This window comes from Conger conger, chromosome 11, assembly GCF_963514075.1.
Source record: "Conger conger chromosome 11, fConCon1.1, whole genome shotgun sequence".
NCBI classification, from domain to species: domain Eukaryota; kingdom Metazoa; phylum Chordata; class Actinopteri; order Anguilliformes; family Congridae; genus Conger; species Conger conger.
In genome coordinates, this window is record NC_083770.1 from 35548355 (window position 1) to 35572251 (window position 23897).

Sequence of the window (23897 nt, forward strand, 5' to 3'; positions counted from 1 at the left end):
TTTGGCAGCTAAACTGTCTATGACAGGTGATTTTTCCACATACACTGATGAATAGTACTGAACTATGGATAGTGTGAATTAGAATGTGACATTGTTACCAGTATAGAATAAATCCAGATTATATTGTTGTTTATTGAACTATTCAACTGTTTTGAATCCAAGATACAACTCTCATATTATAGACTTAAAATGGCCAGCATATCATTTAAACATAATTTACAACATTACAACCACACTGATGCAAATTCAACAAAAAATAAACAAAAAAACAAGGTTTGCTTTATGAAGAGCACCACTGATTTGTCTCAGCCAGCTAAGGCAACCACACTTAAATTACCTTCATTCTTTAAGGCAAGCTGCATGCATCAAATAATAAGATCTCTCATCTTGCAAGAAACAGTTTGCCAGCATTTGGTATTTGAGGAAAACAAAAAATGACAATCACCACTTATTGTAATGGCCAGATGATCTCCATGTTTGATAGAGGAGCCCATTCATGGAATATGACGTTTTCTTCCCTTAAACCTGATGGTGATTCTGTATGGATATGGTGTGCACTTAATGGCACAAAGACAGCAATTCATTCTGACCTGTACTGTGAACCTTTAAATCACAAATATGTCAGTAGGTACATGGAGGTACTGTATGCATGAGAAATATTTTACCACAAAGCTCTCCACAGTTCAAGTACAGATATTTTCTATTTCTCTATTGGGGAAGGTAATGGCATCTTGTGTTTATGCGATAAGGGTTACTTTTTCAACAAATTTATACTATTTTTTCTGAGCAAGTTTGGATACTAGTTTTTTTTAAGATAAGTGTAAAAGGATTGTGCAGCAATGCTGAAACACAGAGCATGTGCACATGTGTCAGCTCCAATGCTTGGCAAGTCTGATACAGAAATATTAATGTGGTCAATGAGGACTTTTCATTCCATGACTTAAGCAGTATAGTTTGGATGATAGTTATCAGATGTAGGGAGGGATTATGCATGCATACAGTCCATCCCTATACTTAAGAGTATTGCGGATCTGTTTGAACAGCTGCGCTCAGGGGTAAAAGTCAGTTTCCACACAGAGATGGGTTGGGGAACTAAACACACCTGGGAAATGGGTTTCTCAAAGATGTTCAGAGGTAATAAGACAGTGCTTAGTAAGCACATTTTTAGAGAACATTAGCTGCATCCCCAATTTGGAACACATTGTTAAAGCTGTGCACATAAAGTGTACCATACACACCACAGTTCTCTTGGTCTTGAACATACCTGAAGTTTACATGTTTATATGTCAGCAAAAACATAATTTACAGCATCTACAACTGTTATAAAACCTGGATACGGATAAAGTACCATTATATAAAAAACAACACATATAAATTAGCACCTTTTCAACACAAGTCTCTGTAAACAATATTAAAAGATAGTCCTGTAGAAATGGAAATGTCATCTCTCTCGTTGAGTCTCATAAATTAAAGGAAATGGAGCTGTCCTCTGCTGGCAAGTCTGCTCAATAGCAAAAAGAGATTCCTTGTCTCGTTGATGCTGCTGCCTCTCTCTCAGTGACTAACAGAAACAACAAAAGATTATGAAAGATGAGAAGTTCCCATTGTCCTCTTTTTTTGAGGGAGGGCCCCCACTGGAAAGTGCTCTGTATGGTTTGGCTCCCCTTGAGCGTCCTGAGAGCAGGGGCCCCTTCTAACTGAAACAGACTGGTCCCACGGTGAAACCGAACTCCTGCGTGAGGTCTCTGCTGCCGAACACTGCCAGGTCTCTGAGAGGGAGCAGGTCCAGCTCCTTGCTTTCAAACTGGAACACGGACTCCCGCGCCCCAGAAGGCACTGCTGCCTCAAACAGCTAAACCATGAATGAAAAAGTATTTGTGATCACGAAGTCATCTCACAGACATAATTACTGTAAGATTATTTTATTACTCAAACGGAAAGTTCATCAATTTATCTTAGGTAATTATCTATTCTCTCTATGCTAAATTCTAATCTAAACCTAATCTAAATATTATCTTTATTAACGGTATTTAAATTACTGCTTATTTTTAGCAATTAGTAAATGAGTTGAACACACATAAATACATTTTTGTCATAAGACAATACACTTTAGTTTTGAAAATGAGAAAAAAAAAAAGTCAGAAAACTTACTACACAGTCTTTCAATGTACCCAGGTAACTCTGTCTTCGTGTGTCTGCCAGAAATTTGACTTCTCTCTCCCTCTGGCCTTGCTGGTGACCATAGGCGCAGGAGTATGTTACGTTCTGGGTGACAAAGCTGCTGCTAAGCCGCAGAAACCTGAGCTGGACCACACTGGCTCCTAGGTACTCAAACTGGGGCAGCTAGGAGGTGTAAGAGAGGAGAGAGCTTTACAAAAAAGTATTCAGAGTGAGAAGCAAAGCCGAGACATTCAGGCCGCTTTCTGGCCCACCTGAAAGCCCCCGTCCAGAGTGCTCAGCCAGTGGAATGAGTTTCCTGTCCCAGAATCCTTCATCCATGCTTTAATTGGCACCTGTGGGAAGTGAGGATAGGGACAACGTCGCAACCAGCACTGACTTTTTTATTAACTTGTTCTTTACGTAATAAACTGCAAAAACTGGACACAATCACGACAAGATATAAGTTTTCAAATACAACTTTCAGAAAACAGGAGGCATAGGCTAATCTGGGCACCATATTTTTCCATTAGTGTAGTTCCAGTGAGATGGTAGGAAGGCATGCAGAGGCGAAAGGAGGATACCTGGGCCAGACTGGGAGACAGACATGTCCGCCCACCAGCAGTGAAGTCACAATAGGCCAGGAGAGCATCGGCTGGACTGCCCTGGTTAGGGTCGATGTAATAGAACCCTGGAACAACACAACCAGTCATCCATCTACAGAAAATTCAACCTCATACTACCTGACAGCTTATTCCCTGAGCGAGAACATATTCTATTCTCTTTATTCTCGCTGGTTCAATCAAGGTTCTTATGTATGATGTCTTTCATAATCAGGTTGTCAAACTATATTTTGCTGCTGACATTTTCAGGAAGAAAATAAAAACACTCATTGAGAAAATGTTGGCAAGTCTGCAAACTAAATTCTCTGGCCCCTCAAAAGGGTTAAAGTTAAATGGTGAAGCACATTTGACTTGAAAAATGTACGCATTGGGGATATTTCAGAATGTAAGGCCAATTAAACAATGAGAATAAGCCAAGCCAATCAACTAGTGGCTCGCTCGACATCTGCAGAGTTTGCACAGCCTCTGAAGCTGCCTGTGTATTGTCTCTAGAGTATTGCCCGAAAAGAGAGAGCACTGGTGTGATTAGTGTGCTTCTGACCGCTGGTGAAGTTTGGCTGGCAGAGCCAGAGCTCCAGGCAGGTTGTAGCTGGGTGCTCCTTGGTGCCGTCGGGAGGATCCAGAAACAGCCTCAGGTCCTGGTGGAGGGAGTCTAGCACAGTCTGGATCAGGACATAATTGGGCTTGTCCGACACATAAATCAGGTCCTGGGAAAGGAGAGGCAGGCCACAGAATACATATTATAGCCTGCTTGAAGTTACATTGGGGCGCTAATTCGTTTCACCAGGGGAGTGTAACATATTGGTGCTGGTTGAATCATCCCCTCCCCTTTACTTTATCCTGAAATACTGGTCTGAAAATACTGCACATTCCCTCAATGTCATTAGCAAGATGGAGTGATTAACGTTGTACCAACAATACTCTCATATGTCATGAAAACTAGAACAATAAAAATATGTTTGAACATAAACAATTTTTTGCTATATTTATACATTATTGGAGCACAGAGAAGACTTCTCAACATATAATTATTCAATAAATATGTTTAGACCAAGTATTATTTAGAAGTATAAATATCAATATATCAATACAAATATCAAGATTTCCATTTGAGAGGAGAGGAATGGCTTGCCTTCAATTGCGTCAGGGTGAGGTTCAAAGAGATCCCTGGTGGTCCCGGGGGTCCGGGTGGCCCCTGAAATGAACAAACAGCATATGAAATGAAACTCCAGGGGGGTTGTGTTGATCACACAACATTTCCCCGCTCTGTTCTTCACCCACATATTTAATCCTCAATCTATCATCTGTCCCTGTGCTCCCTGCCTACCGCAGACAACATCCTATCCACACCAGCTCTTTCTCTTTGTGCTCCATTTTGAAATGAGAGCCCTTCTCTCTTTCATACAGATGATCCCACGAGATGAACTGTCCACCCACAAAAAGCTATAGAAGGGTTTAAATACAGGATTGGAAATGCACAAAATGCAGCCTCTCATACTAGAGGTGCGTACTTCTCATGAATTCAGTGAGTCCAGCAAAATGACATGACATTTAGCAAATGCTTTTATCCAAAGCGACGTACAAAACAGTGCACAGCAAGGTCATACAAAAAAGGTGCAATTCATATATGATTGTTTGTAAGGCCATGAACATATGCCAGGTATACAAGGCAGATAGGCCAAGTCTGGAACTACCATACCAAGACAACTACAACTTGAGGAACTACAGTACCACAGCAAATACAATTTATAGACCGAGATTAAAGTAAAAAAATATAAGGGGCTAAAAATTGGAGAAAAACAAGTGACGCTAGATTATGGGACTCCCGCAAAGGAGTTATGGGGCGACATGGCTCAGGCAGTAAGAGCAGTCGTCTGGCCGTCGGAGGGTTGCTGGTTCAAACCCCCGTCCGGGCTGTGTCGAAGTGTCCCTGAGCAAGACACCGAACCCCCAATTGCTCCTGACGAGCTGGTCGGTGCCTTGCATGGCAGCCAATCGCCGTGAATGTGAGTATGAATGGATGAATGAGAAGCATCAATTGTACAGCACTTTGGATAAAGGCGCTATATAAATGCCAACCATTTACCATTTAAGGTACAGCGTGAAGAGATGAGTCTGCAGACTGCGATGGAATAAATCAAATTAATTATCGGTTGTTTTTACTGTATTTCCCCACATTTTGTTATCTACTGTTCCACTGTCTGAAATTGGTTTTCTTCAGAACAGTAGTTCCAAACTGTTGGTACGACAGCAGTTGACCTGGGATAGGAGATGCATTTGAAACTTAGAATATATCTTTCCATGAACCTTCATTCCAGTTCAGTTAGCCTTAATAATACAATGCATTGTAGAGAAAAAGCAGATGTTTTGACAACATGTATTTGATAATTTGTTCATGCTAAGTGAGTCATGCACTTGCTTGAGAACCACTGCACTCAAAGCTGTCTTTCAGACCAGATCTAGATCCTATTATAAAATTCATATTATAAATATCATATTAAAATGAAAATAAAACAGAATCTTCAGAACTATCGCAAATCATGGAGAGTCCACCCCCTTTTCATATTAAATACAAAATACAGTTGATATAAATTATGCAGGACAGTGAAAAGCATGTAAATCACCTACTAAAATGTGTCTGAAACAGGTACATTAATGATATTTCATAGAGAGATGGGGCGAGATGGGACTTTTGATATATCAGTGACAGGACAGCAAAGCCATTCTGCATAGCCATTTCCGAAGCAGTTCAGTGTGATTAAGGTCATATTTACTCACGGGCAAGCCTTTCGCTCCGGGAGGTCCTGGAAGTCCAGCAAATCCCATCAACCCCTGTGAGTCAGATATATTTACATAATTCCTCCAGAATTAATCCCACACTCTCCCCTAGACACACATGAATCACCATCCTGAATATGAATTCAAAACAGACAAAAGCATAAAGCAGGCTATTAATATGGAATAACAATCTATTGTACCATATACTGCATGTATCCTATTGCTGCTTGAATAGTTCTAATATTAAGACAATGGCAAGTTGCAGATTTTAGGACTGATTAAGCATTTTTTAGAATCATGGGTCAAATGAATCAAGTTTTTCATTAATTATTTTGTTGTCTTCAGGTTTCAAAGGTCATCTTAGTTAAGTGGGAATATGCATCCACTTCCCCTTTCCTGTCCTATTTTATGTGCTAATTTAATCAGGTGACCTTCTCCCCAGCTAGACGAGCTCTGCAGAGCACATTAATGGACTAAATAGATGTGTCCCTGCTTCAACTAACTTCCTAGGCTGTGGTTGACTTAGCTGCTTAGCAACTGGCCTACATTTAGCCTGTATTGGTCTGTCTTTTTTCGCAGCACTTCATCTTTTTGCAGTATACCAAAAGCAACATGCATTGTTGTTTGATGTTGAATTAGAGCTACTGCATATAAGAGGCTTCTCCATGCTGTTCAGTATTATTCACTGAAAGACTGGGCAGCCTACCTTCTCTCCAAACAGCCCCTGTGCAAAAAAAAGAAAAATAAATTACAATTTTGCAGGTCAAGATTTCAACAGGTCTTTGACCCAGGTCTTTGACCCAGACTCTCATGTTAATTTATTTTCATGCCACCTACATACTCTGACCCACTTGTACCTGGGGGGGGGGGGGGAGTAATTCTCTCTTTGCTAAAGGATTTCATGAAATCCCAGCTTCAATACAGAAACAGATAATTGAATTTCAGAAAAGAAGGGGGTTGCAGGAAGAACTTACATGCAATCCTGGCAGGCCTGCAGCCCCCATTGGTCCTGGAGGACCAATCTTTCCCTGAGGATGCACACAAAAAGACAAACACAGATAATCACACAGCGACACCAACACACAGACACACAGAAATGCACATGCATAAACATGTAGGTAAGTACATATGTATATACTTACATTCACACACATGTGGAAATATTGTGATACATACACACAACGCACACAAGCATAAAAAAACGCAAATGTACAAACATGTATGCAAATACATATGTACGTACTATATATGTATATACACGCATGCACACACACAAATCCAGTTTAAATGACAACATAAAATTAAAATTTTAACCAAAAAATATTTGACAGATAACTATTGAATTATGCAATTATGCAAACTTATAATCAGTTTGGAAAATACAGATGATTTGGTTAGGCACTATCAGCTCTATATACAGCTGTCTCCTTTTATACACTGCAGAAGTGAAAGCGAATGTGTGTGGTTTCAGCAGGTGCATACTGTAACCACGGTGAAGAGACTTTAACCTTTGGCTATTTGGTTAGGCCGCAATAGCAAAAAAAACAAAAAACATTTTGGGCTTCCAAGTCAAGGACTAACTCATGGCTTAACTTTTTCCCTCACTCAAACATAACAAGAAGCTTACCATGGCCCTAAAGCTTACCTTTTTCCAAACCATAATCATAATTTTAACTCTAAACCTAACCCCAATTCTAGCCATAACCCAAAACCAAACGCTAATTCTATCCCTAACCTTAATTCTAACATATGATGATGGACTGATGGACAGTGTTGTATTACCTGCTCTCCTTTTAGTCCGTCTCTTCCCTTCTCTCCCACAGGCCCCTGATTCCCCTGAAACACACAGAAACTCTCAAGATGCTAAGGACCGTCACTGTCTTACTGTCTTAAAGGGAAATTCCACCACAAAACAACATTAAGCTGATTTAACAGGTGTTGAAAATTGAACAATTAAAACGAAAGTCTCTCTTTGCTACTGGCCAAAGATGTACACAGGTAATTTGAATTTGGAGATACTTCCTCTCAACCTGTCATACTAGGAAAAGAGGACGTTGACCGAGCCAACAGATGTTCAGTAATCTCGTCTCCACAAAATGTGGGGAAAAAGTCCTGTTAGAAACCTGAACATTTAGCTGTGTATCTGGAGGATATTTAACATCTCCAATTGCAATCAGCTGTTGTTAATAATAAGAATAATAACAAAAATAAAAAACATTTTTATTTGTGAAGCGCTTTTCCCAAGCTCAAAGCACTGCACAGTACAACCATTAAACAAGTAAATAAGTACATTTAGAAAAATACAAGAAGCAAAACACAAATAGCAAAAAATAAACAGAGCAAGCAATAAAAACAATGGTTACAAGGAACCTGAAGGGAGGATAGTAACATGCATTGTGATGATTAGTGTCATAGGCTTTCCTAAACAGAATTTGAACTGTGTGTTAAAAGACTGGATGGAGTTAGAAGTCCAAATGCACTCAGGAAGGTCATTCCAGAGCCTGGGGCAGCTAAAGGCCCTGTCACCCATAGAATGGAGTGTGGTGGGGGGTACAGCACTAAAGCCCTGTCACCCATAAAATGGAGTTTGGTGAAGGGTACAGCACTAAAAGCCCTGTCACCCATAAAATGGAGTTTGGTGAAAGGTACAGCAAGTGTACCAGAACTGGAGGAGGGAAGAGGGCGACTGGGAGTATAGGGATTCAGGAGCTCAGTGAGGTGATGGAGTGCAAGACCAGATAAGTCTTGTAGGGCAGTAAAATGACCTTGAACTCTATCCTTGATGACACTGGAAGCCAGTGGAGGTTTTTCAGTACATGGGATATGTGCTCACTTGCACGTGTGTGGGCAAGAACTGTAACGGCAGAGGGTGTTGCAGTCACCCTCATCTTGCGGTACCTGGTAAAAATAGATTCTTCCTTCACCAGCATTAAGCCCTTGCAACCCTACCACGGGGTGGCTTTTTTTCTGTTGAAAAACTTAAGCACGAAAGTAAACTGAATGCCATAAACCTAGATTAAGTGGCTTGCTTGTTTGTGAGTAGAGTAATGCTTTTCAGGCAAGTAGTAAAACCCAGCCTCTCCATTGGTTTTCAGTAGAACCAGAAACCAGTGACTGCCATCATCTGATGCCCATAGACTGTAAACACCTGCCCCATTGTAGTCCATAGTAAAGCAGGTACCTGGAGCATGCGTAGTAGATTAGGGTCTCTGTATATGTCTGCACTCACTACAGGGAGAGGGTTTAATCACATCTGCCTCAGCATTTCCTCTTTCTTTCACATCTATCTATCTATACTCACTCCACTCACTCACTCACTCACTCACTCACTCACTCACTCACTCACTCATTCACTCACTCACTCTACTCACTCACTCAGTCACTCACTCAGTAGGCTGAAGATTTCCCACAAAGAGGAGCTACGTAAGAGTAGTACTTCGCATCAATTAAACTGTTGTAATAAAAATAATCAAATTTTTCAAATGGGTACTGCATTCAAGAGGAGTTAGTACTGGATAAAAGCCTGGATTTGATTAACAGCTGTTTGTAAGTCAATGTTAAGGACCAATGTTCACTGAATGCAGGCCAGAGTGGCGCACTGGTCCATAACTGTAGCTGTTCAATGGGGGTTTTGATGAGTGAGATTACCTTTGGCCCAGCTACCCCAGATGGGCCCAGGGCCCCGGGCTGCCCATTTTCTCCCTGTTGAGAGAGAGAGAGGCAGAGGTTACAGAGAAGGATTTCTTTCAAAACAGACACAAGGATTAAACAGAACACCAGAACAGACAGACCATTCTTTCCATATCACATGGCTTGTACACACAGATTACAGTCAGGCCTGAGGAAGGCCTGTATAATGTAATGTCTTCATACACTGCTGAGATGAAGTCATTGACTTTGTTTCCTGCTACTTATTCATCTTATTTCATGCCTAGTACCATTTTCACAATAAACTGTAACCGAACCTTCACTCGTGTCTTTTTGGCTGGTGTCCTCCGCTAACACCACCACCCTTGTAATGGTACTAGCCATTGCCTTAGTTCAGTAACAATCAGAGTCTAAATGACACAGTACCTTCACACCGCTCTCTCCATTCTCCCCCTTTTCACCTCGATGGCCACGCTTCCCCTGTCAGAGTGCAAATAAAAATCAAATCAATTGTGGATATGATGTCTGTTTAATGTACCACCCCTTGAATACAATTGAATTCAGAGTGACAGAGAAGGAAAGATGCTTTAGCTTAATGAAATTAATAGTTGATGCTGTTCTATATAGTTTCTCAAAACATTTCTCAAAACAAAAATGGTAGCATGACAAGTTGAAACTGTTGCTCCTGCAGTTGCTTAAGTGGTAAAGGTTGGTGGGGAGGATTCATATGAATCATAACTCACATAAGGTCCTATCCTTCCTGGGCGGCCCTGATTTCCTTTCTCTCCCCTCTGTCCCTGTACAAACATCAGAACAGAAACAGAGATTTAACAACACCAAAGACAGAGCGACAATCATTTTTAAGATGTAACATAAATATATTTGGTCTGAGATTGTAGCGATAGTGTAAGTACAGTAATTGTTTTTCAGTTCCAACTTACATATTCCTCTGTTGACTATCCATATGTATAACGGTTGAATCAATGTCTCAGTGTTCATTTCTGATGCTTGGTGGTGTATAATAGTACCACAGCCTATGGTCTCTCCTTCATGAACATTTAGTAATATGTTCCCATGGTTAGCTGTGACTAAAACTTTCCCATCTTCTGTTACCGACCTCCAGAAGATTTTGTTTAACTATGAACAGATTATTTTGCTCCTTTTGTATTTGGATTTACCCACAATGATTAAGTGTGATTGTGAATTCATGACACAGGTCTGAAAATTTTTACATGCAACATTCCAGCTACAATGGAGCAGTGGCACGTGCTCCATTTTGCTAACGGCTGACTCTGATACCAAAGGATTTCAGGTGAGTAAAGATGTAGGTGAGACAAAGCCGAAACGGAATGCCCATGGAAAATTTTGACTTCGTTATTAACCTCTGACCTTTTCTCCTCTGTGTCCTCTTAAGCCCCTTCCTCCAGCTTTCCCTCGTTTTCCCTGTGAGAAGAGAAACAGGTGAGACCCAGCAGACAGTGGCCTGCTGTCTCCGTCATGAGAGGGGTGTACTGTACTTTCAGAGCTGACTGTAAAAAAGGCACCTTGGGAGGTGGGATCTTACCTTCCTTCCAGCACGTCCTGTTTTCCCTGGCTGACCGCTCTTGCCATCGACCCCCTGAACATGCAAGAACATTATAGGAAGGACATTATAGGAAGTGAAAAAAGTGAGAAATGATGAATGAATTGTGCTGTTAAGGTCATACCTGAAGCTTGCTCTTACCTTCTCACCGTTCAGCCCCTGTCTCCCCTCAGACCCTAGGTGACCTTTGGGTCCCTGTCACAGTGATACCATCCATTACACACAGATACACACAGAAGCAAACTGTATGCCCACACATGTATGCACACAGACACACAGTGAAACATGAGCAGACTTGTTTCAGAAAAAATATTAACCCACTGCTAAACCCAATGCAAAGCAGGCCTACAGAGCACAGACTCTCTATTTATGTAATATTACAGCATTTGCATATTAGAAAACAGCATTAGCAAGCTGATGGGCAATACACAGACTTTCATTTCACCTTGCAGCACACATTCAAAAATATAAGAAATAAACAAAGAACAAATGTTTGCAATGACAACTGTAGGGAGCATCAGACTGCTTGAGTACTGACCTGGGGTCCTGGTGGTCCTGAAGTGCCCTGCACTCCTATCTCGCCTGGGGGTCCCTGTGAATTGTGGGGAAAGGTATGAATGTGCATAGTAAGGTATGATGTTTTTTCATTGACAAATGTGTGGCTGGATAACATTAGCTAAAGCTAGCCCGGCAACTTGGGTTGTGTCTTCCTTTAGTATGTACTGTGGGATTTTTGTATGACATGGTACATTATTATTTCCTTACTAGTTTAATATAGTGGCTGTATATAGTGGCTAAATTGTAGTTCAAATATTATAAAAAATATATAGGTGAACGTTCATGATAGATAAGTAGTACATTGTAAATCCTGTTCAGTCATAGTTTTGCTGGCTATCTGTTCGCTTGCTTTTAACATCTGTTAGCTAAATAGCTAGTCAAGCTCGCTAGATGAATAGATTGCTGGAAAATAACCAATACCTAATTGGTTAAAATACAACCAGTATTATACTGCTGGCCAACTATCTTTAGTTAACATCACTATATTGAGCAATTTTAATGTAACCGTAAAGCAAACCTCAAGTCTGCCATTGACTAATATATGATAAAAATGTTAATATTTCAGATGTGCCCACACATGTTCTGCTCAGGGAGTGTCTCATAAGTTTCCAACTGAACTGCTCACAGTTCAGGGCCTCGCTCTATCCCCTTCCTTTATGAACTTCCATCATCAGGTTTTTGTTTTGCACCCATTAACAACACTCTAATGCATAATGATTAGCTGCTCCTGCTTGAGCTTGTAGAACAGATTTTATTGGCAGACTCCCAAGGGTGCTTTTACACAGGGGCTTGACTGGCAAAAAGGTGAAAATGTGATGTGTCTGCATTTAAACTAACACACAGGGCGCTGATGAAGGAGAGAGAACAGTGATCAGTCCCCTGCTGCTGGTTTAGCCCACACAAACAGTCTCCAAGGGTGCATCTGACAAGTAGACAAATGTTTTTTTATTTCCCCTTGGGAAAACAATGAATGTGCTTGCTTGTTTAACAAATTGGAAAGCCCTGTAGAACTCATGCCAAGGCCAACAGACTACTGCACAAGGATGTGGAATACAGATGGCAAAGTTTATGTGATTTCTGCAGGTGTCCACTTCAGAGCCCAAGATCACCAAGGTCTCTCAGGAGAAGAAGGGAACATTGGATATTAGGAACAGCTGCTCTGGGGGTATAGTGGTTTGGTGGTACAAATCCTTGCCACAGTTGTTGCGATTGGCCAGGTGAAGGTGTGGTGAAGTTACCTCTAATCCAGGTATTCCTGGAGGCCCCTTGATTCCTGGCAGACCATCTAGCCCCTGGAGGAGACACCACGGTTATAGGAGGGATTTCCAAAAATGTTCACCTCCAGGCCCCGAAAATGACTGATCTGTTACTGAGAGCTCCCATCTCTGTAAAATGGTTGTCCAAAACCAACTACCAACTGACTCAGCTAACATAGAAGAAGTATGTATATGCAGTCATTACATGCTGGCATGTACCTATTTCGTACGACGAGGATATTTAATAATTACAGTTATCACAATATTGTCAAGAACACATAAGCCGAGCCTATTTAACACAAAGTGAAAAAATAATATGTAACCTTAACAAAATGACTTAGCAAGCCTATGTTCTGAATGCCAAAAACCAGCAGAGAATGTAGCCCTCCAGGACTGGAGATGAATATGCCCATTCAGAGTATCCTGCATCTGTGGGGATGCCAATGCTGATGTTCTACAGAGACCTACCTCCACTCCTGGCTCCCCACTCTCTCCTGGGTCACCCTTTGACCCCTCCAGCCCTCGGAACCCCTTGGGGCCATCAACTCCCTGGCGCCCATCTTGCCCAACTGAGCCCTGGAGCAGGACGGTACATACTCTTAAAAACTCCCAACACCTATAATATCTTTATTACATATTTAAAAACAGGTATGTATGAAACTTTATATTAAGCTGGCCTTACATCAGCTCTACAATATTGTATTAACGAAATGCATGAGTGTGTAATAACAAATTACAAGTTACACAGATACTGCATGGTAACAGCAGCAGTTAAGCACATTTGTTTGGGTGGTACAAGTAGCCTACACATTTTCATATTACTTCATGAACCTACAGTAACACTGTAATAATACAAGTAATAATCAACTATTTATGTAAGTGAGTTGGTATTCTACATGTGAATTAAGTGTCCTTTATGTATTCAGTACATGGGGTTCATTGTGCTCTGAATCCCATTAGTGATGTAGGCTAAGGGGTCTGAAGAGCCACTGGTGGGACAAATAAATCAGATCACAGTAACACAGCAGGACAAGCACTCACAGAAGATCCTGATATCCCAGAGTCGCCTTTGAGTCCCTGTTTCCCGGCCTCTCCCTGTCATATACAAATAACAGCAGAACTTAAAGTGAGCCAAGAAAACCGCTCCCTAAATTTGCCAAAAATAGCAGTGTTTGTAGACCTTTAAGCCTAAAGTACTGCACCCTACTGAGGGAGGATTGACTGTAAATCATCAATGGAACATAATCCACTGTCCTTACCTAACCAGATGGTTAATCAACTCTGAATAATGAAAACCCAGAACATATTTATTCTTTACATAACGCCAATAAATACAGTTCACACATGTACAAAAATGGACTAATATTTATCTGATCATTCAAAAATGGTTTCAGGACAATAACTTGGTTAATTTTAGTGATTGCATTTTAGTGTCAAGCATAATTACAGACAAACATTTACAGTTTCACATTCAGTATGAAATGGTTTACAGCTTGACAGTTCAGTTCTATTTCTTCTTAATTGTGATGGATCAATAATAATTTTTACCCCAGTAACAGTATAATGACTGACAGGGACAGGCTTGGAGAGAACCAATACCTTAGGCCCTGGAGATCCAGACTGTCCAATCATACCACTGGGCCCTCCCTCCCCCTAGGACACAGAACAGCATGTCTCAGTACCACGGTAACACTCAGAAGCGATGACTGGAGTTCAAGGAAGAACGGGAGGTTCAAGCCACACTATTATTAATGATTAACTATGCCCTGCAAAAGAGCTTGCTTTGTAATGCCATACACAATAATAATATTTTACTTTGGTAATGTACTACTGTACAGATAATTCTTGGTGCACAAATTAATGAAATAGAAATCTTGTAATCCATTTACAACCTACATAAAAAATAAATAAAAAAACTCAGTTTGTGAGTTTTTGTAACTAACTAATGGCCAGTAATGTATTTACTTTCAATATGAGTCCATTAGAACAAACTGGAACAAATAATATCACCCTGTTTATTTATTTAGTTCAGTACTACTCCAAAGTGCATTCATTGATAGCACAGAAAAAATAACCTTTAAAGGTCTTTGACAGCTGACCAAACCTGAAGAAGACAAAGTGTTTACTCTTTCAGCCGTGCACAACCAATAAATTGTGCTTGGATACACAAATCTGTATGCTGGACTGATAGTTTTCCTAAACTGATGATTTATTTCCTGAATAAGAAGACTGCTGGATGTGCTCCAAAATAATCTTTGAAAAACATTTATTTGATATATTATTAAATAATAGGGTCTGACACAACAAATAGCTTAATGTTTTGGTTACATAGATGAATTGTCACGCTATTTGTGGTGTCAGACTCAATGATGTAATAATATATCAAATGAAAGATTTCTATTTTGAACCATGTTCAATTTTCACAAAGGGTCATCTGTTTTGTGGACAAGCACAAAAGATGGCATGCACAATGTTTACATTGGTTTTGAACCAATTACTCTGTGATGCTGCCATGAAGGCTTTTTGACATTGTAAATGACTCACTTCTTGAGCAGAATCAGGGCTAACTTTTGTGCATTATATTCTTTCATAAGACAGAAAAAGAACAGCCCTTAAAAGAAAGGCAGACAGAGATGGCTGTCTCTCAGTTAGTATTGTACCTTCTGTCCCTGAGGTCCATCTTGCCCAGGTGGTCCTGGGGGGCCAGGAAGACCCTGAATGAAAAACAATAAATGAATGAATTAATAAATGACTAAAAATGCATGAGTGAAAAGGGTTCTTGCCTGTGCCCTTGAGCTCCAAAAATGACTTCAAGGCTCTCTCCCGTCATTCTGCCTGTGTGCTCTGTCAAGTGTGATCTTGCAAATCCAAAGGGAATTAATTTGCAATTATGAATCCTGATAAGCTAGTCTGCACATCAAAAATAATAAAATATTGTATGTCGGGGCGAAAATGATCATGTCTATCTCTTCCACGATTTCCCTGTCTTACATAAGCTCGAAATTAGTTTATCATTGATATGCATGTTTGCAGTGAGATCTCCTTTAATGGCAGAGGTAATGGAGTAGAATAAAATGACTTCATTATTTGTTATTAATAGTCACTTTCTCCCTCCCCCTTCATAGTCACACATCTTCTCTTTTATGCCATTCCCTTCCTCTCTAAAATCCAGTTTATGCATTATGAAAACTATGGGTACTCTTAGCCTAAATGTAAGCACACCCACCTCCAGTCCTGGCAGGCCTGATGGTCCAGTTCTCCCCAATAATCCCACCTGCCCCTGGCAAAAAATAACCATAACACAGATATTCAGAGGCATTTCATTCACAGCCCCTGCGTTAGTACCACAAAGTCAAGCCAACATTCATGCAGCTCTATAAAGTAACATTAATATCTCACAACAATGTACAGTAGAGAATTGAGAACAATATTTTCAGTGTGTTTTGTCAAAGCAGTTATTTACAAAAATAACAATATTTCAAATTTCAAAATTCCAACCAAATGCATTATCTCACTGTAAGTGCACTACACTCATAAATGGATCAAAATGACTGAATTACTTAACAATATGATGTCATACAAGACACAGTTGTGACACAGATAAGATACTCACTAGCATTCCCAGATATCCGTTCTCTCCTTTGGGTCCTCTCCCGCCATTCTCCCCAAGGGCCCCCGAAGGCCCTGGAGGCCCCTGAAATCCACGAGGGCCAACATTCCCCTGCGAACAACCCCAATGCACAACCACCACATGTATTTCCATGACAAGACAGATATTTGTCTATAGTCAGAGCAGAAGTGTAGTAACCATAGCCATATAGGGTCATACCTCATTTGGAATTCAAACTTTGTTCCTGAAATGTCCCCCAATCAAATGGTTGTTGAACGCACAGAATTGGGAGTGTGTAAAATGAGAAGAAGTCTGCACAGTAGTAGTTTGAAACAAAAGGTTTTCAAAACTTTGATAGTGTGCCTGCATCAGATACCGATTTCATAGCCATTCAGTTGAACAGTTGAACAGTAAGTCTGTAACTGAGGTGGTCCCACATTAGAGTAAAGCTAAGATACTTAATACATGCAACTCTTTGTCTTTTACCTTTTGCCCCTTTGGCCCTGGGTCACCAGTTTCACCAATAACTCCTATGTCACCCTACAACAAAAATATTGTTTGTCAAACAGGATGAATGCAGTTACCCACAGATCCATGTTGGTTCTCAGTATTAAACTACATTACTCCATTTAGCAAAGACTTATCCAGAGCGACTTGCAGAGATATTTTAGTTTTTAGCAGCATATACATACTGGAAAGAAAGATATAAATAAAATAAATAAACTAAACAGTTTATGCAATCCATTTATTCAGCTGAACATAATTACTGAAGTAATTCATGGTTAAGTATCAAGATCAAGGACACAAAAGCAGTGGCCCAGTTGATGGGAAGAGTTGGAGTTCTCACCTCCTTGCCCTGCTGCCCTTGGTCACCCTGCAGCCCTTTGGCACCCACTGGCCCCAATTCTCCTGGTGGCCCCTGGGGTCCCAGGTCGCCTCTGAGGCCTGTGGCTCCCTGCCATGCAATACAGAGAGTCGGGGTCCTTAAGTTAACATTCAATGCAAATATTTTCATTTTCTTCACAAACACACTTTGGTGAGTTAATAGAATTATCATGATTGCTGTCCTGATTGAAAATATGTTTGTGAAGAAACTGAATCCAGGCCATAAACTTAGTTTAATTCCACCAGAATACGCATTGCTGGAACATAAACTTTCACTTTTTCACACACCACAAGCAAACTGACTGAGTTCACTCCACTAGACTTCACATAATCAAATGGAATACCATCATTCCCACATTGTCCCCTAAACCTACCAGTTCTCCCTTATCCCCTGCTGGCCCCTCAATGCCAGCTAGACCTGGAAGACCCTGGAAAAACAAAAGGACAATATATCAAACAATGTCACATATAAGATTTTAAATTGTGTATTTACATTTTACCAGGAACTTCAGTCTGTGCTTTTCACAAAGACATGAAGGTACGACACATTCAATTCAAAAGAGCAGCTGGAAAACTACCAGAACAAAAGCCTATGAGTGGCAGCTTACTGCGCTGTCACTGACAATCGCCAATCCTAATCTGACTCCTTCTCATCTCCAAACAGCATAGCAATTCCTGACGGTGAAGACTAAGCACTAGCTTCCTCCAATGCTAGCAAAGCCAGCTACCACAGGCATCTAGCTGCCAGATGAAGTCACTGAAGCGTGAGGAGAGGGCGAGACACACCCACGCTGACTACCATCACTAGCCGACAAATGATCCAGGGGAATTCAAACACTCTGGAGTGGACGGTTCCACTCTGAACAGCATACCATTGTTGTCGGTCATGTGACATCACCAATCAAAAGGTATCACTTGCCTTAAGAAATATAATGGTGTGAAGGAGATTAATTATGAGGACAAAATAAAAATGTCATTCAATTAATGGTGTTCCTGGTGGCAGACAAGGGAATAAGACCATTCAACCCCACAGTATGCTCATAATTTAAAGATATGGTAGAAGTTGTTCATAGAAAGTAGAACCTAGTGTCATGAGAGACATTAGGTTCTACTTTCTATGAACACCGTGAATGCAGAGGATTGTTTCTTGAGTGCCCTTTAAGAAACCCAACTGACCTGCTCACCATCCAGCCCAGGGGGGCCGTGATCTCCTGGAGGTCCAAGCATTCCCTGGAGAACATTAGTACATAAGAGACAATTAATGACACTTAACATACTCTTATTAATACATATGAATGTACCCACATCTGACATACACAGCATCTTACCAACTACGTTCAGGTTTGTGCTTACTTTAAAATCCCCATAACTTGCGCCTGTGGCAACCCTGCACACTCTCACCTTGTCACCCTTCTCACCAGTTGGGCCCATGGATCCATCCATCCCCAGTTTGCCCTGCAAAATATATGACATTTCACAAAGATATTTGCCTAACTCATCATGACAGTTAGCTTGGTACAGACATTGTGAGCTGGAGAAGGAAGGATGCCTTCCTCTTCCTACAATAGTTTATGAAATAGCAAATGTCATTGACTGAATTAACCTCATATACAATGCAAATATACTATAAGACATGGTATAGAATCACCAAATACATTCTCAGTAAGTAAAGAACACCTTCTGTAATAGTGCTACAACACATTAAAGCTATATGATCTGGACTAATTGATGTCTGTAGCTGTCATACCTATCCAGATAGTACAGTGCATAATACATCCTCTGTGTCCTTGCTTCAGATGGCCAGTGAATGCAAATTAAGATTATGTAAGAAAAAACACATTAGGTAATTACCAGTGACAGTCACTTTATCTAGCTGTCAATTCCACTGATGGCTCCCATTTTAGGCAACAGTTCACAAATGTATAAAAAGCGATGTACAAATCCCTGGATGCAGACCTATTTATAACAGCCACATGAAATCACCATGTGATTTGTTCAAATCCACCAGGCAAGCCTAATCCAAAACAATTCTATTTCAACCCAGATCTGCAAGCTACTTGAATTAATTCAGGAATGCTTTGGAATGTGACTTGTTTACTTTTTGAGAAACTATAGTTGGAAATTTTAAAGTTTAGTTGTAGCCTGGCATCATTTCAATCTCAATAATTTGGCAGATTTAGAAGGAATTGTGATGTTAATATTAGAGTGTTTGCTTTGCATAAGCAACTTGGCTTTCTCAGTGTTGACAGTGTTGCTTCCATTCCTTGTGCTCACCCATAATCATGAAATCCAGACAATTCTTGATTAAAGAGAGGTACATTTTTAGCACATAGTTTAAAATGATCTTTTTTGCTCTCTTTTTAAGCTCTCTGCCTGCCGTTTTGACTACATGTCTGGAGATGAATCACCATGGAAACCGTTCACAATCAGCTAAAAATGAGAGCCAAAGAAAGCTCAGTGCGTAAAGTGCCTCAGCTAAAAATACATCACCTGCACTGTGTCAGTTGTATTCCTGGGCTTGTCTCACAGGCAGGGCAGAACAAGCAGTGGGAGTACAGCAGATTAAAATAAACAGACACTCACTGGAAATCCTGGGGTCCCGTCTGGACCCTGTGGCCCTGGGGGCCCGTGACTGCCTGGAGGGCCCGGCTTCCCCATCCCACCGATTGGACCTGGGAGACCTGGGGAACCCTGCAATGAAGCGTTGCCCCAAAAAAGCATTGGGCCTAATGCAAGAACATTTTCAGATCCATCCATCCATTATCATAACCCGCTTAACAGGGTCGCAGGGGGGCTGGAGCCTATCCCAGCATACATTGGGCAAAAATGCAAGAATACACCCTGGGCAGATCGGCAGTCCATTCTTAGCATAAATGTATCTTACTCATACGTATATATGGAACTGTAGTTGGGTTCTGTAGGATAGATGGCCAATGAGATTAACGAGAACAATGGACATCTACCACGTAGTTGATTACCATGTGATTGGGTAGACAACTTTGAATTCAAAGTTGGATTAATGTCGCGGAGGAGCTGAACAAGAAACTAATTGGGTACAGTGTGGAAGGAATCAGGCCAGGAGATTTAAAATCTGACACAAAATATCGTCTTAAAACTAACAATTTTAAATTCATGTCTCTGTCGATGTGCTGAGAAACCAATTAAAAAGCTTTATTGTGCACAACTGTGTAGGGTGATTTCTACTTCATCATGCAGCACCTGCTTCAACAATTCCCTCACCCATGGAGGCTACACTGTCCTCCATCTAGGTGTATTTTCTTGCTCAACAAGTGTGGTTGTGTATGTGTATGCTGGCTTAATTCTGCAGCATGATTGGCGGCCGATATTGTTCTTCTCTGCGTGAAAGCATTGATACAATTGGACACAAGATAATGACCGTATGCAATGTGGGGGCCACATTTTTTCACGATCGATACTGAGATTGTTTTATTGACCAGCCTTACGTGGGGGTATATTTCTGATACTCACATTGGGTCCTTGCATCCCTTTATCCCCTGGTGGTCCCTGTCGACCCTAAAATGGAACATTATTACATTACAGTTATTTAGCTGACAGTTTTATCCAAAGTGACTTACAGTTGATTAGACTAAGCAGGAGACAATCCCCCTGGAGTAATGTGGGGTTAAGGGCCTTGCTCAAGGGCAAAACAGCTGTACGGCCCTTATCGTGGCTATATGAGGATCGATTAAATTTTTTTTTTGCTAAAAAAAGTAATAGAAATAAGATTTTAAGTCTGAATATAAGACTAAAATACTTGTTGAGGCCAACTTATTTGTTGGTTTTAGCGGAGAGAAGGCATGAAGGTCAATAGTGCAGGCGAGCTAAATAAGGGCTGGAGCACAGAGGAAATCTGGGACACCTCATTACTCTGTCCCACCGTACACAATGTACAGTAATAACTTCTGCCAAGAATGTATTACTGAAGGTAACAGCAAGGATTTTAATTAGCTAGCTAGATCACTATTTCTGTCAAGGTTACAGCATAACACTACAGTCTATTTACAGTCCTTTTGCATCTGTCACTTGTCTTGTAAACAGCACTCAGCCGGCATTCAAATCACACAATTTATATTTGATGTACATGAAAAATATGGAGCTACTGTATGTCTGACTGCACAGAGGGCAATTGCTCTTCTCACCTGAGGTCCAGACAAGCCTCCTTCCCCTGGAGGCCCCTGTGCACCCTGCAACACAACTGAAAGTTCACTACTTAAACATTACACAGCCCTTACTCATACTGTAAAGATGGTGACAGCCAAAATTCCATGCACACGGTTAATTGCAATACATAACACATGCACATACACGGACACACAAGCACATTTCACACATGCCACACACACACACACACACACACACACACGCAGCCTTGAAAAATATTTGCAACTAAAGAAAATTACTGGTAAAGAGAATATGAGCACACAAGCAAAACAGTGACGTTACTTACTGGTACCCCAGATTTCCCTGTGGGCCCAGGCAGGCCCCTCACACCTGGCTCTCCCTACAGGCAGAGCATCACACTGCATTAATAGACACCACCCACCTCCATATGATAACTCACTCCCAGGCAAGAGCCAACATGTCTGCTATTAAAGGCCCACATGTATCAGTGTTCTCTTCCAGGTTTTAGTATCTGAAATGACCACAAAACGTTCACAAAGAGCAAGGATGTAAGCTTTATGAAAAGTCCTGAACCCTGCCCCCAGAGCCCAATACTCCTTCCCCCTCTGCCTCTGCCTCAGGTGGTCAGCTCCCTGTGTGAACATTTAGCAACACCATCCAATAATTATGCAAAAACATCCATCATGTCATGTGGGGGAGGGGATGTTTTACTATAATAATACTTCTACAGAAATAGTTTTACTTGAATCAGTATAGAAAAGAAATTGAAAGCTCCAGGATGATACGAAAAGCTCAAAAACACAAAAAATATGCATGTGGGCCTTTAAATTATGAAATAGCTATGGAATGTTCAGTGACAGCAGAGGGTATTAAAGATGAATATTGAATGAGAGAGGATGAATGAAAGAATCACCTCACCATTTGCCCCATGTGCCCTGGCTTCCCACGCATACCCACTGCTCCTGGATAGCCCTGGGAAGACAAAACACACATCAGACCAGGGAACAAACACACTCACGCTTGCACACACAGGTGATTGTGTGTATGCATGTATATGCTGGTCTCAATGAGTGTGAACATACATACACACAGCCACACACATACACACATGTGTATGTCACGCATATACAAATTTCCATAGTATCTGTAAAAAAGGTTTATTTTGCTCTCATATGCCCAAAAACTTTGTTCCAGAACTCTTCTGGTTTGCTTGTATTTTTAATTTGGCCTTTTGATTCTTGCAGAGGTTTGCATGTTGCAGCGTAACCTCTATTATTCTGTTCTCAAAGTGTTATGCGCATGGTGGCTTGTGTTATTTTCACCCCTGCTCTCGGGAGACTGCTGGCCATTGTTTTATGTTTTTTTTTAACAGCTCATGATTGTCTCCCTTGGCTGACCTGTACAGAGTCCACCAGTGGTTCTGTTCTTTTTCAAGACGTTCCAAACTGTTTTAATTTGATACTCCCAGTTTCTTAATGCTGTTCGTGTGTATGTTTTTCAGTGTAAGTGTGTGTGCTAGAGAGAGATCAGGCTGTAAAACCTGTACAGGTAACACTTACATACATGCCTACTGGGCCCTGTGGGCCCACCATGCCTGGCTTTCCCATGAACCCCTGGGAATTGAGAGATGAAATGAAAATAAGTTACTCACATACACAAAGCATACACTCCCGATGCCTGTTTAAAATGAATTATTCCTTAAGATTTGAATGCACACCAAATTATTGATATCAAAATGATTCTGGGTTACAACTAAGCTTTCATCAATATGTTCCACAGAAACTAGACTATACCCCAAAACAACGCTAATTGTTGTTCAAGTAATGTGATCCTGTGTTTTTTCAACTAGCCACCATCAGTGGCATCATAGTTGTTTTAACAGATACAGTACAGATCCTGTAGAGAGTATACAGTTTGTGTACGAGTAACTTGGCTTTTTCATACTGAATATATTTTCGTTGAGGTAATAAGTACATGGCCACATGTGGCAAACAGTAAACACATGCGAGGGGGCACATGCACAAACAAGTATGTGTACGAACAAAATATCGATGACTCACCCTTTTCCCAGTTGGCCCAGGGCTGCCGTCTTGCCCTACTCGTCCTGAGGGACCCTGTGCACACACCACGAATGATCAGTAGAATCAGAGAAAGATAAACAGGAAATGAAACGGGTAAGGACCGCGACAAAGAGAACATACCAAAGTGCCTGGGGCTCCACCAACACCTGGCTCTCCCACAAGCCCTGGTAATCCCTGGAGAGAGAGGGGAGGAGATTATTCAGTGTAGCTGTATGAAATAAAATAAAATATACAACCATTTTAATTTTTATTTCATGGATAAAAGGCTAGTAATTTGGGAGAAAATAAGAAGGGGACACAAAGTGTCAAAATGCTTCTATTATAATAATTGTGTCAATTCAAACTGTTGGGGTCAATTTAATTTAATGGCATAAAGGTGGCCATATAATATTCAGATTTATGAGGGTTAACCAAAATCAGTGCTGGATTGGATAGACTGAGTCTGTGAAGCCCGTGAAATACTTTTGTGATCTTGTGTTGACAGGGCATTTCATGAAAAGAGACAGGAAAAAAAGGGTATTCGGCATAAAATAAAGTTGATACCCACTCTGGGACCTTTATTGCCAAGGCTTCCGA

The 23897-nt window shown here is 40.9% G+C and overlaps 1 protein-coding gene across 1 annotated transcript; it reads right to left on the reverse strand.

Annotated features, from left to right (window-relative positions):
- Nucleotides 1-136: 136 nt before the first annotated feature.
- On the reverse strand, nucleotides 137-23885 carry LOC133140752 (collagen alpha-1(III) chain-like). Its single transcript, XM_061260928.1, has 38 exons — nucleotides 23869-23885; nucleotides 23442-23495; nucleotides 23301-23354; nucleotides 22800-22853; nucleotides 22159-22212; nucleotides 21566-21619; nucleotides 21258-21302; nucleotides 20587-20631; nucleotides 19681-19788; nucleotides 18499-18552; nucleotides 18274-18327; nucleotides 17472-17525; nucleotides 17060-17167; nucleotides 16699-16752; nucleotides 16216-16323; nucleotides 15829-15882; nucleotides 15263-15316; nucleotides 14202-14255; nucleotides 13644-13697; nucleotides 13071-13178; nucleotides 12585-12638; nucleotides 11327-11380; nucleotides 10930-10983; nucleotides 10771-10824; nucleotides 10596-10649; nucleotides 9950-10003; nucleotides 9633-9686; nucleotides 9207-9260; nucleotides 7341-7394; nucleotides 6533-6586; nucleotides 6265-6282; nucleotides 5559-5612; nucleotides 3913-3975; nucleotides 3322-3487; nucleotides 2742-2848; nucleotides 2433-2513; nucleotides 2152-2343; nucleotides 137-1852 (listed from the first exon to the last, which is right to left on the reverse strand). The coding sequence occupies exons 4-38, from the start codon at nucleotides 22845-22847 to the stop codon at nucleotides 1694-1696; spliced, it is 2490 nt and encodes an 829-aa protein (XP_061116912.1). The 5' UTR covers nucleotides 22848-22853; nucleotides 23301-23354; nucleotides 23442-23495; nucleotides 23869-23885; the 3' UTR covers nucleotides 137-1693.
- Between the last annotated feature and the right edge of the window lie 12 nt (nucleotides 23886-23897).

Bases quoted from the DNA above. Each gene is read 5' to 3' on its own strand.
- LOC133140752 (XM_061260928.1), bottom strand. From the start codon at position 22,847: ATGGGAAAGCCAGGCATGGTGGGCCCACAGGGCCCAGTAGGCATGTAT. The intron at 14,256-15,262 runs GTACAATACTAA...TCTGTGTCCTAG, and splicing joins ATGGACCTCAGGGACAGAAG to GGGGAGGGAGGGCCCAGTGG. The intron at 2,849-3,321 runs GTCAGAAGCACA...GTGTTGTTCCAG, and splicing joins CCAGCCAAACTTCACCAGCG to GGTTCTATTACATCGACCCT.